We start from the raw sequence: 16,362 nt of genomic DNA, 5'->3' as shown, positions 1-16,362 counted from the left end.
GAAACCAATTTCGAGCACTCGAGATGACACTAAACGACACGAAACAGAGCTCAGAAAGGAAAATTAAACGAAAAAAATTCATTCGTAAAATTTCAGGAAAAAGGAAAGGAAGGCAAATAACCGGGTCGTTACAACGAAGCTTTTGCAAATTAACATTCCTCTCTATTTTAATAGGACCATCCTTGTAGACTTCAACGTATGCCTTTTGCAAGGTCATTGTAGAAGTAAGCTTCTTTAAACTCAAATTTCCCCGTGGGTGAAACAAAGGGATACCCAGATGGTACCTCTCGTGAAGGTGCGTCAGTTGCCACAGGAGTGGAAGAAGTTTCCCTTGGAGCATTAGAACCGCCTTAGGGTTCTCGGATGACAATGCTCGTTCTAGGTCACTTTGAAGGCTTTAGGAGTGCAACCCCATTGCCTTTAGCTGCGTTAGAGATTTTTGGTGCCATTTGATTCAGGAAAATAAAGCTTGGGTATCAATGGAGGAGGCCTGGTGAAGCCCTTGGTGTCCCCGATGTAAAATCCTCATATGGCGATTCAAGAATACAATCTCTAACTTACCTCAACCTGATGAAGGTCCAGAAATGAAAATGGGGACACGGGTTTTGAAGCCCTTTGTGTCCCCAACCTTTCTCCCTCTTATGGCTAGTAAAAAAGGTGAGTGGAAAGCAAGGTAAATAAGCTCAAAGCTTGGGTATCAATGGAGGAGGCTTTGTGAGAGGAATTAAGAAGACGAAGTGTAGGAGGAAAATAAAGAAAGGAAAATGATAAAAGAAATGTAATAAGTCACATACACCTACCCTAACACCACCTCTCTCACACACACACACATCTCCACCCTCCATTCGTCAATAATTTAACCATCCACATGCTACCAATCCAATCCCAACACTTGTCCCAATTAAAACACAACACATGGCACTAACTTTCATAAATTGCACAAAAGTCCCTTATTAAAATATCTAAAAAGATAATTGCACTATTGCCTCAAATGAAATAATCTTCAAAAGATAATCACACAACTACGCTCGAAATGGATATGTCAACAAAATAAAATCGCACAAATACCCCTAAGTAATAAAAGGTAAAACATATACAAGTGCAATACAACCCATAATGACCTGAGGGGAAAATACGCAAAGATGAAATGGAAGAAGTGTCGGAAACTATTCACGAAAACTTAACTTGATCAAGTTTGACAAGACCCAAACTCAAAGAATTAAAGGAAAAAGAAAATAGAAAAAAAAAATGCAAAAAGGACAGGTCCTCACAAGGCGTGCGGATAGGTTGCGAGCGCTCGCACTTGCAGGGTGCCTTGCGAGTGCTCGCACGTACCCTTGTTCATAACACAGTTAAGCCGGCTTCAAATGGCCATATTACCCTCGTTTTAAATCCAAGTGAGGTCATCCTTGAGCATGAAATGAAGGAATTTTTGTTAGCTTTCCAATGGTAGGAATGCCTTTCTCAGATTCTTATCATACTGGGAGATATTTATATTTTTGTGTGACAGTGTCTAGAAATCAGTTAGACCGAGAGTTCGTATTTGTGAGAAACCAAGTCTATAGCCCTTAGAACTTCTTAGAATGTTATTTAATGATTAAATGAATTGGATTCACATCTTTAGACTTGCTTAAAGTCAAATTATCCATCTCCCTTACACGAAATGACTATAGTACCCTTGTGCATTCTCAGGTTCTAGAAAGGACCCGATAAGCGATCTGGATCTCCGGATTCGAGTCGTTCTAAAAGATGAGCATAAGAAATTCATATGCAGTTTCTAGCTACATTTATATTTTCTGATGATTCTGATTCGAGTCAATCAACTAGTTTCTTAAAGTTCAATTGAAGGATGATAGACATCACTAATTTATTATTATTATTTTCTCAATTGAAATAGTAACTACGATGATGGTGGACTCTTGAATAAATGAAAGTAATTAAAGTTCGTATATCCATTTACCTTCTACAAATTATATAAGCTTTGTAAACATGGATCACGGAAGCATTGCGCAATATTTTATTGTTTACCGTCATTCCCACAAAAATATTATTGAACTGTTTTGTTTTTAAGAACTTGTTTTATCTCCAGATCTTAAGTGAATTTACAGGTAAGAGAGACATATATTATTTCTCATTTTTATAGCATTATGTTTCGAGGGATTTTTGTATGAAGATTGACCTTCCCAGTTTTAATGGTTACCTTCGTATTGAAGATTTCCTTAACTGGTTGCCAAATGTAGAGAGGTTCTTGAAAAGGATAAGAAGGTCAAATTGGTGGCATACAAACTGAAGATAGTAGCTTCTACATGGTGGGAACAAGTGCAGGTTTTTGGTGCACTATAGTACGCTCATGATTGAAGTGCCTTTTGAAAGCCTGGTTTCTTCCATTAGACAATTTGGAGATCCAGTTTCAACAATACCAAGGTTATAGGCGGAGAGGAATGCGAAGGTTTAGGCCTAAATAAAGTCATCATTGTCTTCAAAAACTCAAATTCATCCTACAATGAAAGGGTTTCTACAACAAGAATAAAGAGTCATTTATGGCCATGAACTAAAATAGCAAGGAAACTGCCTAGAAGAAGAGAAGAAAGAAAGAGAGAAAAAGAATGAAGAATTGAAAACGACATCTTATAATATCCTTGGGTTATTAAGATTCAATTTTTTAAAACATCTCTATCACTTATTTATGTATAGTGTGTACGATCAGAAGAAAGGCCTTCTTTCCGTTCATGGTTTTCTTCTCATTTTTTTCTCTCAATGTCTTTGTATGTGTATCAGGTAGCTATCAACCCTATGTATTTGTATTTGTATCTGGTATCCGCTTTATCGATGAGAAAGACCATCAACAACTTCGTTCGTTTTCAGAAGGATTTCGCTCGTTGATTTTTGGGACAGTTCGTAACATAATCTTTTAGATCCCGCGCTTTAGCGTATTTGGATAATTAAAGTAATTGAAACCTTTTATATAATTTTACCCGTATAAATAAAATTTGATAGAATTGCTGTTAGTGCTCTATAAAGTTTAATGTTTTGCTCTTAGTGGTGTAAAATTCATAAAATTGATTATGTTATTTCATTCCATTTCCTAGAGCTTTCAGAGCTTTTCTTGGATCTCATGGGATCATAAAGTTGAGCAATCTTATAGTCTTTAATTAACAATGTATGTATCCAATAATTAAGGTATAAGGACTTGGAATTTATTTGTAAGATCTACAAATGTGAACTTACAAAGGAGACATAAAAGTGTAGTTTAGAATATCCATTCTATTCAAAACTAGTGCACTATATAAAGTAAGTGGTTACTAGAAGGTCAGAACGTGCCTATTGTCTTCGTTCTATAGCTTATGCAACCACTTGGTAGGTGGTCAAATTTGATGTCTAAAATTGATTTATTTAATGGTTTTTGTCTAAAACAATTTATCGGGCCCATATAGTATTTGATGCTTGTTGGTTGGGTAAAACATGTTTGGATCCACAGGTATGAGGTCAAGCTAGTCTGTGAGTCTAGTAAAAAGTTCTCTTCACTGAAATTCGAATGAATCTGTTAAAACCACCTGTTAAAACAACCTGTACCATTTAGATATTAAAGCTGGGATGGACCCATGGTTGTTCGAATCAAATTATTACTTGCATAGAATTCCTAGCACCCAAATTTGAAAATTCTAGCCTTTGTCACTATAAATACCAGCTTCAGTTCTCTCATTTCCCTTACACCAAAACCACTCTACAAGCCAATCAACCCTTCACACTCTGCTTCTTCTTCTTCCTTAAATCAATTTCGACATCATGGGTGTGATCAGTTATGATATGGAGGTTACCTCCTCAATCCCTGCTGCCAAGATGTTCAAGGCCTTTGTCCTTGATGCCGACAACCTCATCCCCAAGATCTTGCCACAAGCAATTAAGAGTGTTGAAATCATCCAAGGAGATGGTGGAGTTGGAACTGTCAAGGTCATCTCTTTTGGCGAAGGCAGCCAATTCAAGAGCGTCAAACACCAAGTTGATGGGCTTGACAAAGGCAACTTTGCCTATAGTTATAGCATCATTGAAGGTGATGCTTTGATGGGTGTGCTTCAAAAGATCTCTTACGAGATCAAGATCGAAGCTTCCTCTGATGGAGGATCTGTATGCAAGAACAGTAGCAAATACCATACCAAAGGCGATGTTGGGATCACAGAGGACCAAATCAAGGGTGGCAAAGAAAAAGCTTTGGGAATGTTCAAGGCTGTTGAGGCCTACCTCTTGGCAAATCCTGATGCCTACAACTAGATACAACTTAATCCGTGTACTGAAATATATGGTTTCATGGCTGTGTGCTTGTATTACTATTTATAGGTGTGGCTTTCAATTCTTTTTCTCGATGGCTGGCTTACTTTGCCTTCGACTTTTTAATAAGGGGAAAAAATTCCATTGAGATTGTTATTATCAAGTTATTTGTACTCTTTTATATGATTGAAGAGTTATATCATGTCTTACAATTTTAATTATAATTCGAAACTAGCTCTCTTGGTAAACTAACCGGATATCTGTGGATGACGCAATCATTTGGATTACAAGGTCATTTTCTTTGGATATATTACAAGTTTCCTTGCTCAATTTCCCGATGTATGATGTTCTTCTTCGTTAATTTATCCGCCAATACATTTCACATTGAGACCGACTATGCAGAACATTAGAGTCCGTAATAATGAGACTAGTCAATGAATATTGAAACCATGAATGTGGTGAAGTCTACTTATTCATCAGATCTAGTCTATGAATAATTGTTTGGTTTTTCAATTGTCGACTTTGAGGGAGAAAAAATTCCTGATTTGAAAATAGGGTTAAGTGAGACAAATACTTCTCAATTGTAGTTAGGGTGCGTATCACAACCCTCCAAAAAACATGCCATATTTCAAATTGTACAAATTAGTCCTACATGACATATTAAAATTAGACTTTGTTTAAATCACCCTTACATAGACATTTTACACATGACTTTGTAAAATAAAATAAAAAAAAATCGAACTTATAAACATTATTTCTAACATTTTTCCAATACCCAAATCGAAAATTTTTAATCGATCCCTACCTGCTTAGACCCATGTTTCCTAACATATTCTCTAGGATGAACAACCTTTGTGAGTCTGCGATCCCTGTTAGCTTAGACCTTTTTTATTTAGATTTTTTAGATAAAGCCATTAGAAAGCCTGAAATCCTGTCATAAAAATCATCCTCATTGCTATTGTATCGTTTATGAGTCGTACGCAGCGGAATATTCAGAAAGTTTTGTATTTTTAGAAACAGACTTGTGTCTTTTTAACTTTACTTGTTTTAGCAATTAATTAATTAATCACATGTAAGATAAAATAAAGCAAAGTAATAGAGTTATAGATGACACCAGAATTTTTATCAAGAAAACCCCAATTGGTAAAATAGACCAATTTTTTGCATGGAAAAAACCTTGTGGACTGTGTAGTCCAAAGTAAACCAATCCACTATGTTTGAAACAAAGTTCATTAAAGTTTGACTCAGGCTCACACCCTATCGTTCTATCAAACACCAATAGCTACAATCCTCGAGCTTTGCGACGTCCCGTCTAACAGCACTTGACCTCAGGCTTATTCTTGATCTCTGTAGAATGTTACAGGTAGATCAAACAACACTGCTCGAATGCTGTAACCCTTTCAAAGTGTGATCACTTTTACTTTTGTTTTTCGATATTTGAATTTTATATAGAAGTAGATCTGCTTTTTTCTCTGATCATTGTAGATGCAAGACTTTGATTATCATGATCAGGATTTGAACAAGATTGTAAACTCACTCTGTGTTTAGGTGTATGTTCTAGAAAGTCTGCCAGAGAAATCAACTTGGATTTTCTACAAAAATAATCTTCCTAAGGCTTTTACGAAGTATGAAGTTCTAATGCAAAAGCCGTACTAAACCTAGATTAATATTAGGATTTATATAGAATTTTGAAAGATCTAATCCTTCAGAAAATAAGGAAATTTCGTGCATAGGACTTTTGGTATAATTCCAACCAACTACGAAAAAAATCAAAACAGGATTCAATAGTTACTAAAACTGTAGAAGACTCTTTAACCAGTTTAAGAAAGGCTAAACCTGTTCAAGAATGGCAGTGAAATTTCAAAGGGACTTTAAAGTTCTTGAACCAGTTCCAAAAAGCTTGAACCGGTTCAAGTTTGCCAAACTTGAATCCTAAAGCTCTGAAGGTTTGAAAAACACTATTTTGGTAATTTATGAAAATATATTAAGTATGGAACGTGTCCTAACCTTTTTGGATTTCTTCCTAAAGTGTTGTTCTTTCCTTTCTCGATGATCTCAGTATTCCATCTTTGAACAACCTTCCAATTTTGCAGTTGATCTCGATCTTGATATAGTAACTTGAAATTACAACTCGATTGGACTTGTTAATTTTGACACTGAAATTTGCAAATTATAGAATTTATATCTCACAATCTCTCCCTTTGGCAATTTCGTGACAAAACCCTAAAAACAATTAGGAAATCTACCTATGCAGAAAAGTAAATTACAATTTTGTTTAAAGGACAACACGGAATTTCTGAAATTTCTTCTCTGTTCTCTTCTCTTCTTGCATAACCGATTTGACTTGATTTCTTACACAATATCAAGCAAAAACTACCAGTGAAGTTTAATAATAATATATATATATATATATATATATATATTTTTTTTTTACAATACTCCCCCTTAAGTAAATATCAAATTTCTTTTCCCCCTTGAGATAACATTGTTCTCCCCCTTTTTGAAACAAATTGACAAAGATATTAATTACAGAGCAGAGAATAATAAAAGAGAAACAGTTTAAATCAGTTAAACATGTCATTCAGTAAAAATATGATAATATCCAAAAATAATGACTATGTTAACCAAAGTATGATGTCATGATGCATGCTTAATAGACAAAAAATATCAGCGTCATTATCTCCTCAAAAATAATGTCAAAAAAAATCAAAAATCAAACATCTCAACCATTATCTTCATCACCATCTTTATCATCACCATCCTCATCATCATCCTCAGCCCTCAACGATTGATCTGGAGGAGCAGGTCGGTAAACATCCTCTGAAAAACCTCTTGGATGATGTCCTCTAAGCTGTCTCATCTCAAGCTTAAGCTCTCTAAGATCATCCATCATTTACTGTTGATTCTGAAGAATAGTTTGCTAATTCTAAAATAGAAGAGAATACAACATGTTGGCATTAGTTCTATAAGAATTTCCCTTGGGAGGAAATAGATGTGTAACCTCCGGAGCTTGTGAAGTAGTTTCATCAGCACCTCCTTGAGCCTTGCTTACATTGTCCCTGGTTGATTTGGACTTGTTCAAAGCACAAGCATCTAACTCAGGCTTAATACGCTGATGATATGCCCTAGGAGGAATCCAAATGTTCTTTTGCTTATAAAAATTCATGATGATCATTAGAAACGGGGATGAATTGTGACGCGAGTTCTTTTTGCAATGAGCTATCGTTAACTACACAATGGATGGTGTAAGCTGGATGTGTTCATCTATAATAAGAAAATAAAGAACCTATGCGATCACAAGAGTCTGCAATATTTGTTCACTCAGTGGGAGCTAAATATGAGACAACAGAGATGGTTGGAGTTTGTGAAAGTCTATCACTTTTCTATATAGTACTATCCAGGGAAAGCGAATGTGGTGGTGGATGCACTCAGTCGCCGACCTGTTAGTAGCCTTTCTGCTCTATTCACTTCTGAGTGGAATGCTTTAAAGACAGTGGATGAGCTGTCGGATACTCTCATGGCTTGTATGGTAATTATACCTTCTATCATTCATAAGGCGTTAAAGACACAACTCACGGATCAGCAGTGCATGGACACAATTGCAGAGATAGCTTCTCGAGAGGTTCCATTTTACTACATTGGGACTGATGGAGGTTTATGGTATAAGGGACGGTTAGTGGTACCTTCTGCTGATGAGTTGAGGAATGATGTAATGACTGAGACTTACCACTCTGAGTTTTCTGTTTATCCGGGAGGTGACAAGATGTATCAGGATATGAAGCGGTAGTTTTGGTGGGCAGGTATGAAGAGGGACATTACTGTTTTTATTTCATAGTGTCGTACTTGTCAGATGGTTAAGATTGATCATCAGAGGCCGCCAGGAACTCTACAGCCACTGTCGATACTGGAGTGGAAAAGGGAGAGCATTTCTATGGATTTTGTGGAAGGGTTGCCCAATTCCTTCGGGGATGACAATTCCATTTGGGTCATCATGGACAGATTAACGAGTTGCATGGTATTCCATTGTCTATTATCTCGGACAGGGATTCTAGCTTGTGTCAGGATTTTGGAAGGGTTTTTGGCAGGCTTTGGGTACAGAATTACACCTTAGTACTGCTTATCATCCTCCGACTGATGGACCGATTGAGAGGGTTACTCAGATCATGGAGGATATGCTTTAGTCATGTGTTCTTGCTTGTACGGGCTACTGGGAGGATTACTTACCGCTTGGGGAGTTTACTTATAATAATAGTTTCCCGAAGACTATTGGGATGGCACCATGTGAGGCGTTATACGGCCGATCGTGTCGATCGCCTGTTTGTTCGATGGAGGTTAGAGAGAGCAGATTTTTGGGTCCTGATTTTATTAAGGATACTTCTGACAAGATTTCTCTTATCTAGGATCGTATGCACACTTCCCAGAGTAAGAAGAAGAGTTATGCAGATCGTCGTACTCGTGCATTGGAGTTTAGGGGTGGGGATCAGGTTCTACTCAAAGTGATTCCTATAAAAGGAGAAATGCGCTTTGGGAAGAAAGGAAAGTTGTCACCCCAGTTTGTCGGTCCTTTCATGATTACAGATCGAGTTGGAGCTGTAGCTTATAGGTTGGCATTGCCGAATAATTTAGATCATGTACACAATGTGTTCTATGTTTCCATGTTGCGGAACTTTTTGCGCGATGAGGATCGGTACCAGCATATCGATGTTGGGGAGATTGAGTTGCAGCCGGATGCAACTTAGTTGGGGTCAATGGATCGTATTATTGACCGTCGGGATCAAATCTTTTGTAATAAGGTTATCCCTTTAGTTCATGTTCAGTGGAGTCATCCCAATGAGGCTACGTCTCGTTGGGAACGGGAAAATGTCATTCGTTCGCAGTTTCCTAAATTATGGGAAGAATGTAAGATCGAATTCCAAGGACGGAATTCCTTTGGTTAGAGGGGAAGAATGTAATACCCCTAATTTTAAAAAGGATTGTCCTGCTATTTTAGTTAATTATTTAATTGCATTTTAATAATTTAAAATGTTTAATTGCTTGTGTATTTGAATATTTGAATTTATTTGTTTATTTGCTTGATATTTGACTTAATTGTGAGTTATTTGAATTATGGTGTTTTAATTTATTTAATTGTTAAGTTAATTGTATTTTTGTATTTTAGTTCTTTTAAATGCTTAATTGGTTTACATTAGGGTTTAGTTAACTTTTAATTTAAGGTTTTGTTTTAGAAGTCAAGTCTTGGTAGTCGACGTAGACTTAATTAGGATTTTCTATGGGCCGGCTAGATTCATTGTAGGGTTTGGATTGAATTAAGTTTTGTATAAACTTATAAATATACGTAATAAGTTCTGCATAGGGTTTTTAGAAAATCCTATTCACGATAGTGGAGGCAGAGAAGGAATAGAGGAGGATTACGGTAGTTCACTGGAGAACTTTAAGAAGATGACGTTGGGATTTTTAACCAAAATTTGAAAGGCAAGTTCTAATCCTAACTCTATTCCTTAGGCTCGTGTTCTTTGCATCTCTAATACAATTCCAGGAATATGTATAGGTTTAAAATTAAATTGGGTTTGCATATCTAAGTTAATTAAACCTGAACGTGTTTATAAGTTTGTTATTGTTTACTTTGAACTCTTTCTTGTGTAACTCCTATTTTACTTTGTGTTTTAATTGATGTCAATTAAAGAATTAGGATTTAATCAGCGCTGGAACACCTTGGGAAAATATTAAACTTAATCTGGTTCGCATGGGTGATCACTTGAAACAGTATGATCATGAATGAGCAGTTGTTCCGGTTTATGTCCTTCTTGCACAAGTTGTAGTCTAATTGATGTTGGTTGATGAATTAAGAGTTTAATTAATTCTGGAACAAATTAGACACCTAGGAGCTTTAAGAATGGAGGACAGACGATCAGAATGTCAGAAAATAGCTGGTGTCAGAGACGACGGAGGCTAGGAGGAGTGAAGGCGGCTTCACCCTTCAATGGAGGCGGCTCCATTGAAGTGGAGCCAGCTCCACATGTTATTGGAGGCCGCTCCAATAGGGTGGAGGCGGCTCCACATGTTTTTAGAGTCGGCTCCAATGTGGTTTTTCCAGTTTTTTAAGTTTCAGCGAGGGTTTTGCTTGGGTACTTGGATTTTGAAGGTTCCAATTTAATTCGAAGCTTTAATGGAGGTTTTCAGAGGTGTCTAAGAGCAAATTAAAACTCCCAAGAGCCTTGTTAATGCATAATTAATCTTCTTGTATTATAGTTTGAACAATATAGAATTCTTGCACAAGTTGGTATACTATTTAAATGTAAAGGTTTAAAATTGTTCAACATTATTTTAGCAATTTTGTTGAGAATGATTTTATAGTTTAAATCATGTTCCAGTGGTGAAATATAAGCATGTCAGATTACAGAATTATTATATGTTTATAGAGGATAAATTGATTTATACATGTGTTAAATGTAATATCAATTCTTGGATAATTGTGTAGCGGTATAAAGTAAGCATGTTCAAATATATATTTTGATTATGATTATCACGGATTAAAGGATGTCTATACTTATTCTCTGTGTAATAAATTATAAGAGACTCATGCAACAGTGGTGTAGGACAAGCATGTTAGTTTACAAAGTTCTGTTATGCCTTGTATGGAATGAATTAATGTAAGCAGTTATTTAGGTTTTGTCAATTAATATGGAACAATTGATGCCTATATGTAATATATTATTATCAATTGTGGAATTTATGGATTAGTTGGTATTTACATATATACTTGTATTGCCAACTACTGCATGGATGGATTGTATGCACCGGTATCGGACGGTGACATACTAGGGACGAATTAGTTTCAAAATACTACGTCCTACCTACACGGAATAAGGGAATGGATTTCAAAATAAATCCTACTTATACTTAAGTCAAAGAAGCTGCACAAGCTAAATGACTAACTGGATTACTTGTTATTTATGTTAAGTCAAAGAAGCTGCATAAGCTGAATGACTAACTGGATTCTTGATGGATAGTTAGGATTGGACTTTAAATATATTTTTATAGTACCGCGATATGAGCTTGAGTCTCAGAGTCGTCGGTTAGGGAGCGTTTATGCAGTAGGATGCGTAACTAGATATAAGAGGTTGAGGTGTACCCTATTAGGTCTAGGTACGTATGCCCACCTATGGGTGTGTTTTCACATGTTGCCTTCTATTCAGGTTGAGACCCTCTCCATAGTCCAGTGAGAGTCCTGTAGTGTGATTATACATATGTACAGACTATTAGCTATTGTTGAGTTGGTTAGAATGTATATGCGTACCGAGTCTCTGCTTGGATACTAGTAGGAACGAACTTGTTTGTGGGCCTGACCCATTTCTATTTTTCAGGTGTTCGACCATTCCAGTCGTAGGCTTGATCATGCTGAGTAGAGACCATCACTCACTTTTTTGGCAACGTAGCACTTCTCTCCATGGTTTACTATGGATGTTCTTTTAGTAGGTTTCTTTTCAGTTTAGTTTGTTTATAGGGGTCCACTAAAAATGGATTCCCGAGTTGTATTCATGGAGGTTTCAGAAGTTGGATTTATTTAATTTTTATCAGTTGAGGATTTTATATTAGTATTTGTTTCAGCTTTATTATTTTACCTTCTTAAAACTATTTTGTAATCTGTGTTCGTTTTAAAATATTAATTATTTGATATTCCCCCGGGTTTGGACCTGGGCCTGATCAACCTGTGTCTTGGATCCAAGGGGTATCACGGTTGGTATCAGAGCACTCCAGGTTCAAGTGTCTCTAGGATGTTTCGTAATAAGGCTTCTACGTAACATTTCCTCTTGATTAGAGCTTACGTTTAGGATTCATAGTATTCCTTTATGGTTCGTTTAGAAAGTACTAATGTCAAGTTTATTCTGTAATTGCAGAATGTTTGGCACTAGGAAGAGGATGGGGTCTGATGAGCACTGAAAAGTGCATATTTAAACCCCTTAAGCTTAGGCATTCTAGTACCTTTATCTATCTTACTTTATCGTTTTAGATTGATTTCGTATTATTTCCATTTTCAGGCACTTATCCCGAAAATAAGCTAACTCAGCCAAACAAGAGCTTAATTGAAGCAATTCTAGGATTAAACAAAGAAAAGAACAAAGTGGAGGAAGAAAGAAGCAAAATGAAGCAAAGCAGCAAGTTCAATCGATCCAAGTCCAAGGTTCGATCGATCGAACATTGATCGATCTCAGCACTTCAAGATAAATCCAAGCCTTGACCCAAATCACTTAAGTATAAAAGTTTGATCGATCCAACATCATTCTTCAATCGATTGAACACCTTTGTCCTTATCCAAATGATTAATCCTATCCACAGCTGTACCACCCACCAACCACTTTTGTCCTTTTCCCATAAATATCTCCCATAAATATCTCGAATTTGTCTTTTTCCAAAAAGCTCAGCCAGTTGGATCGATCCAGCCTAAGTTCGATCAATCTCACTTACTTTCGATCGATCTCACTTCCTTTCGATCGATCGAACTTCCTCCAATGCGAAAAAGTTAAAATTCCATCTCATTGAAAGTTATCCTTTATCCAATCATTAGGGAATATTGTGTGCACGACCCCAGCTCAATTTGGGTGTCATTTTAGCCTACCTATATAAGGATAAAGATTAATTTTTCAAAGGGGAGCCAACATTACTTTTCATATCATCTCTTGGAGAGGAAGCTTAGAGGAGGAGGAGGTTAGAGACACCATTGGAGATCTTCATCAACAAGGAGCAAACCTTTTCCATGGAGTTAGCTCTTGAGGGTTGGAGCATCATCACCATGAGTGGCTAGACATCCTCTTGGGGGTAGAGTTAGCCCCAAGCATGCTTTCTATATCTTAATCGTGTGTATTATTGAGGGATTAGTGTTGTAATTGATGTTTTGACACTTTGATATATATAGATCTTGTTTATTCAATGATTTATATGGTTTAATGCTTCTAATTGGTCATTTCATTCTATCCATATGTCTAGGTATTCTAGAATAGATGTTCATGTGTTTATCTCTAGATTTTGTGTTATTGATGCATGTCTATGTGTATTGATGCTATAGATTTAGAGATTGTCAAAACATTGTGCTTAAAAGAATGTTTTTGTGATTCTCTTGATGGTTCATGCGTACCTCTTAATGGATTGTGCCTCTCCCCTAGTTTATTTTCATGCTAGTAGTGTAGATATAGTGTAGTTGTAGTGTAGTGTTAAATGGGAGGACAATCTAGGCTTGTTGTTTGATGATCCAAGCTTGTGAATGCAATTAGCATATATCTCTATCCTTGTGTTGTATTTGGATTATGAGGTTAATGAAAGGATTAGTAACTTGTTTTGATTTATTGTGCCTTTTACATGTTGTTAAGACAATATATGCTTCATAACTTAGATATATTGTGCCTTTCACATGATGTTTAGACAATACATGCTTAACTAATCATCCTTGCTTATTGAATCAACCAAATACACACACACACCAACATTGCAACCCCCTAATTGCCCTCATTATTCACTTGTCAGTAATATAGAAATGCATTACTTGGTGGTGATCTCTAAACCCCAAGACTCTTCTCTCTCTTACTTACTCTTAATTGCACTCTTTTGCTATTACTTAGTTTAATTTAGTTACTCTTTAATCAACCAACCAACCAATTGTTTAACCACTCGACCTACTAGCCCTAATAGCGATTCCACAATCAACTCCGACATTGCTCAATCCCCATAATCCCTTGGGACGATCCCTTCTCACTCATACTACATAGTATAGGTGTTAAGCGGTTTATAAATTTAAATTATGGTGTCCACTTGACACTAATTTCCAAACTCAAAGTTTTATGCATTGTTTTGTGCACCCGCCCGAGAAGACACCATAGTTTTTGGCACCGTTGCCAGGGATTAGTTGATTAGATTTGGCAACGTCGGATTTGTGGAATTCATTAGGATTAGTACTCTTTTGATCGTGTTTTTACTTTATCTTTATTTTTCTTTTTGGTTACTTAATATGTTTGTTTTCACTTGACTAGGTGTATTGTTGGAAAGAAGCCAAGCAAAGGAGCATCCAAGCTAAAAAGCAAAGCAAAGCAAAATAAGGGAAAAAGCTAAAAATTCAAAAAAATTGCTAAGCTAAGCTAAATTTGGAGTTGAAGTACTATAGGACCTTTTTGAGACCTTCTTGACTCAATCTCCTTAGTTAAATCATGAGCCCGCGTGGAGGCATATTTTATTTTATTTTATTTTTTTTTCTTGTCATTGCATTATTATTGTCTCAAACATGGGAATTGTGTTTGCGGAGGAAGTTTAATTGTATTGTTGTGAAGGCAAAGTGTTTGTTCATTTGTTGTGCTTGCTTATTGGTTATTATGCATGCATGGTCATCGTTCATTGAGACCAACTCTTGTCCCTTTTGATTTGCATCTCGAATCCATCGTTAGAAATCCTAGGGGAAGAGGAAGTTTAAATAGGGCCAATCTTTCAATGGATGACCATAATGATGATCAAGTTGAGGACATTGGTCACATAAACCAACAAAGTATCCTTCATCCCAATGTGCACAATGAGAACATTCAAGTACCATTAGGCATGCCTAGGCCATACATTCACCCACCACCACAACAACAAGGCCAAGTTGCATTCGGAATGCCAAGGCTAATGTATGCTCCACAACCTCCCATTGTCAATCGAGGAATTCAAAATTAAGGTGTTCATGTTGCACCTCAAGTTGCTAACCCACCACTTGCTTTGAGGGACCATTATGTGCCAAATGAATATAATGCACCCACATGCATTCAATTGCCACCATTTCGAGCACACCATTACGAAATTAAAGCACAAACCATTCAAGTGGTTCCTAACTTTCATGGACTTCCAAGTGAAGAACCCTATAAGCATTTGGATGAGTTTCTTAAAGTTTGTTTTACCGTGAAATACACGGACATGCCGGAAGAAGTCTTAAGGCTTCCATCCACCCTTAAAGACAAGGCAAAATATTAGTTTAACAATCTTAGGCCTTTTTCAATCACTTCTTGGGCAGAAATGCAACAAGAGTTTTTGAAGAAGTACTATCCGGTTTCTAAGACCAATGCCATAATTAGAGAATTTACACATGGGGATGGAGAAACATTTCATGAGGCATGGGAACGCTTCAATGAATTGCTTAGGAAGTGTCCACATCATGACATGCCCAAATGCCAATTAGTTCAATATTTTTTTGAGAGCTTATCGGATAATTATAAGGGCATGGTTGATGCTTCCGTGGGTGGCTCATACATTGATAGGCATGAGGATGACGTGTGGCATCTCTATGAAAGCATGAGTGAAAATTCTTTCCATAGAACACTATCATCCAAGAATGGTAGAAATTCACAAGGTAGGAAGAGTGTTTGCTTACTTCAAGTCGACAATTCTAATGAGATAGCTGCCAAAATGAAGTCTTTGTCTCAAAGGTTTGATCAATTTTTGATTAACCAAAACTCGGCGAACCAAGTATCTTCCTTCCCTAACCATTCTCATCGTGCATCAAATGAAACATGTATGACTTGTTCTAGTGTTCTTCATTCTACTTCTCATTTTCCTCATGGACAAGTGCAAAGTGAACCTAATGAACAACTCAATGCGGCTTTTGTGAACCAAGGGAACAATCTTTATGGTACTCATTACAATCCAAGTTGGAGAAATCATTCGAACTTCTCATGGAAAAACCAAGGGGAAGGCTCAAACCCTCCCCAAGGCGGTTTTCAAAGGAAGTATATTCCACCTCCAATGCAAAACCAAAGATCCCAAGGTTATAGGCCATACCAATCACAAGGGAATCAATTCTCTAATTCTCATTTTCCCAACCAATCATATTCCCAAGGTAATTCTCAAAGTCCCGCTTTTGAAGAAAAAGTTTTAAATGCTTTGGGCACTTTAGAGGCTAACACACAATTGCTTCATTCTCACTCTCAATCTATTGCAAAGCTAGAAACCCAAGTAGGGCAAATAGCTAACACTCTTAATGCTAGAGAGAAGGGAAAGATGCCTATTAATGCCCCGCCTAAGCAACAATGTGTTGTGGAAACCCTATCCTTATCGGAGGGGTGTACCATAGAACATGTTAAT

At 36.7% G+C, this 16,362-nt stretch overlaps 1 protein-coding gene and 1 non-coding gene across 2 annotated transcripts; one reads left to right on the top strand and one right to left on the bottom strand.

Annotated features, from left to right (window-relative positions):
- Nucleotides 1–3,700: 3,700 nt before the first annotated feature.
- On the top strand, nucleotides 3,701–4,518 carry LOC132293790 (major allergen Pru ar 1-like). The gene has a single exon (XM_059791421.1). It carries the CDS (start codon nucleotides 3,787–3,789, stop codon nucleotides 4,267–4,269), a length of 483 nt encoding a protein of 160 aa, XP_059647404.1. The 5' UTR covers nucleotides 3,701–3,786; the 3' UTR covers nucleotides 4,270–4,518.
- Nucleotides 4,519–15,336: 10,818 nt separating this feature from the next.
- LOC132282720 (small nucleolar RNA R71) lies at nucleotides 15,337–15,443 on the bottom strand. The gene has a single exon (XR_009471832.1). It is a non-coding gene; the product is annotated as a small nucleolar RNA R71 (small nucleolar RNA).
- Between the last annotated feature and the right edge of the window lie 919 nt (nucleotides 15,444–16,362).

The sequence above is a fragment of the Cornus florida genome, unplaced genomic scaffold (assembly GCF_030987335.1).
Source record: "Cornus florida cultivar Cherokee Brave unplaced genomic scaffold, ASM3098733v1 CherokeeBrave_3.0.0_Hap2_Chr01, whole genome shotgun sequence".
Classification (NCBI taxonomy): Eukaryota; Viridiplantae; Streptophyta; class Magnoliopsida; order Cornales; family Cornaceae; genus Cornus; species Cornus florida.
This window is presented reverse-complemented; position numbering and strand designations above follow the sequence as displayed.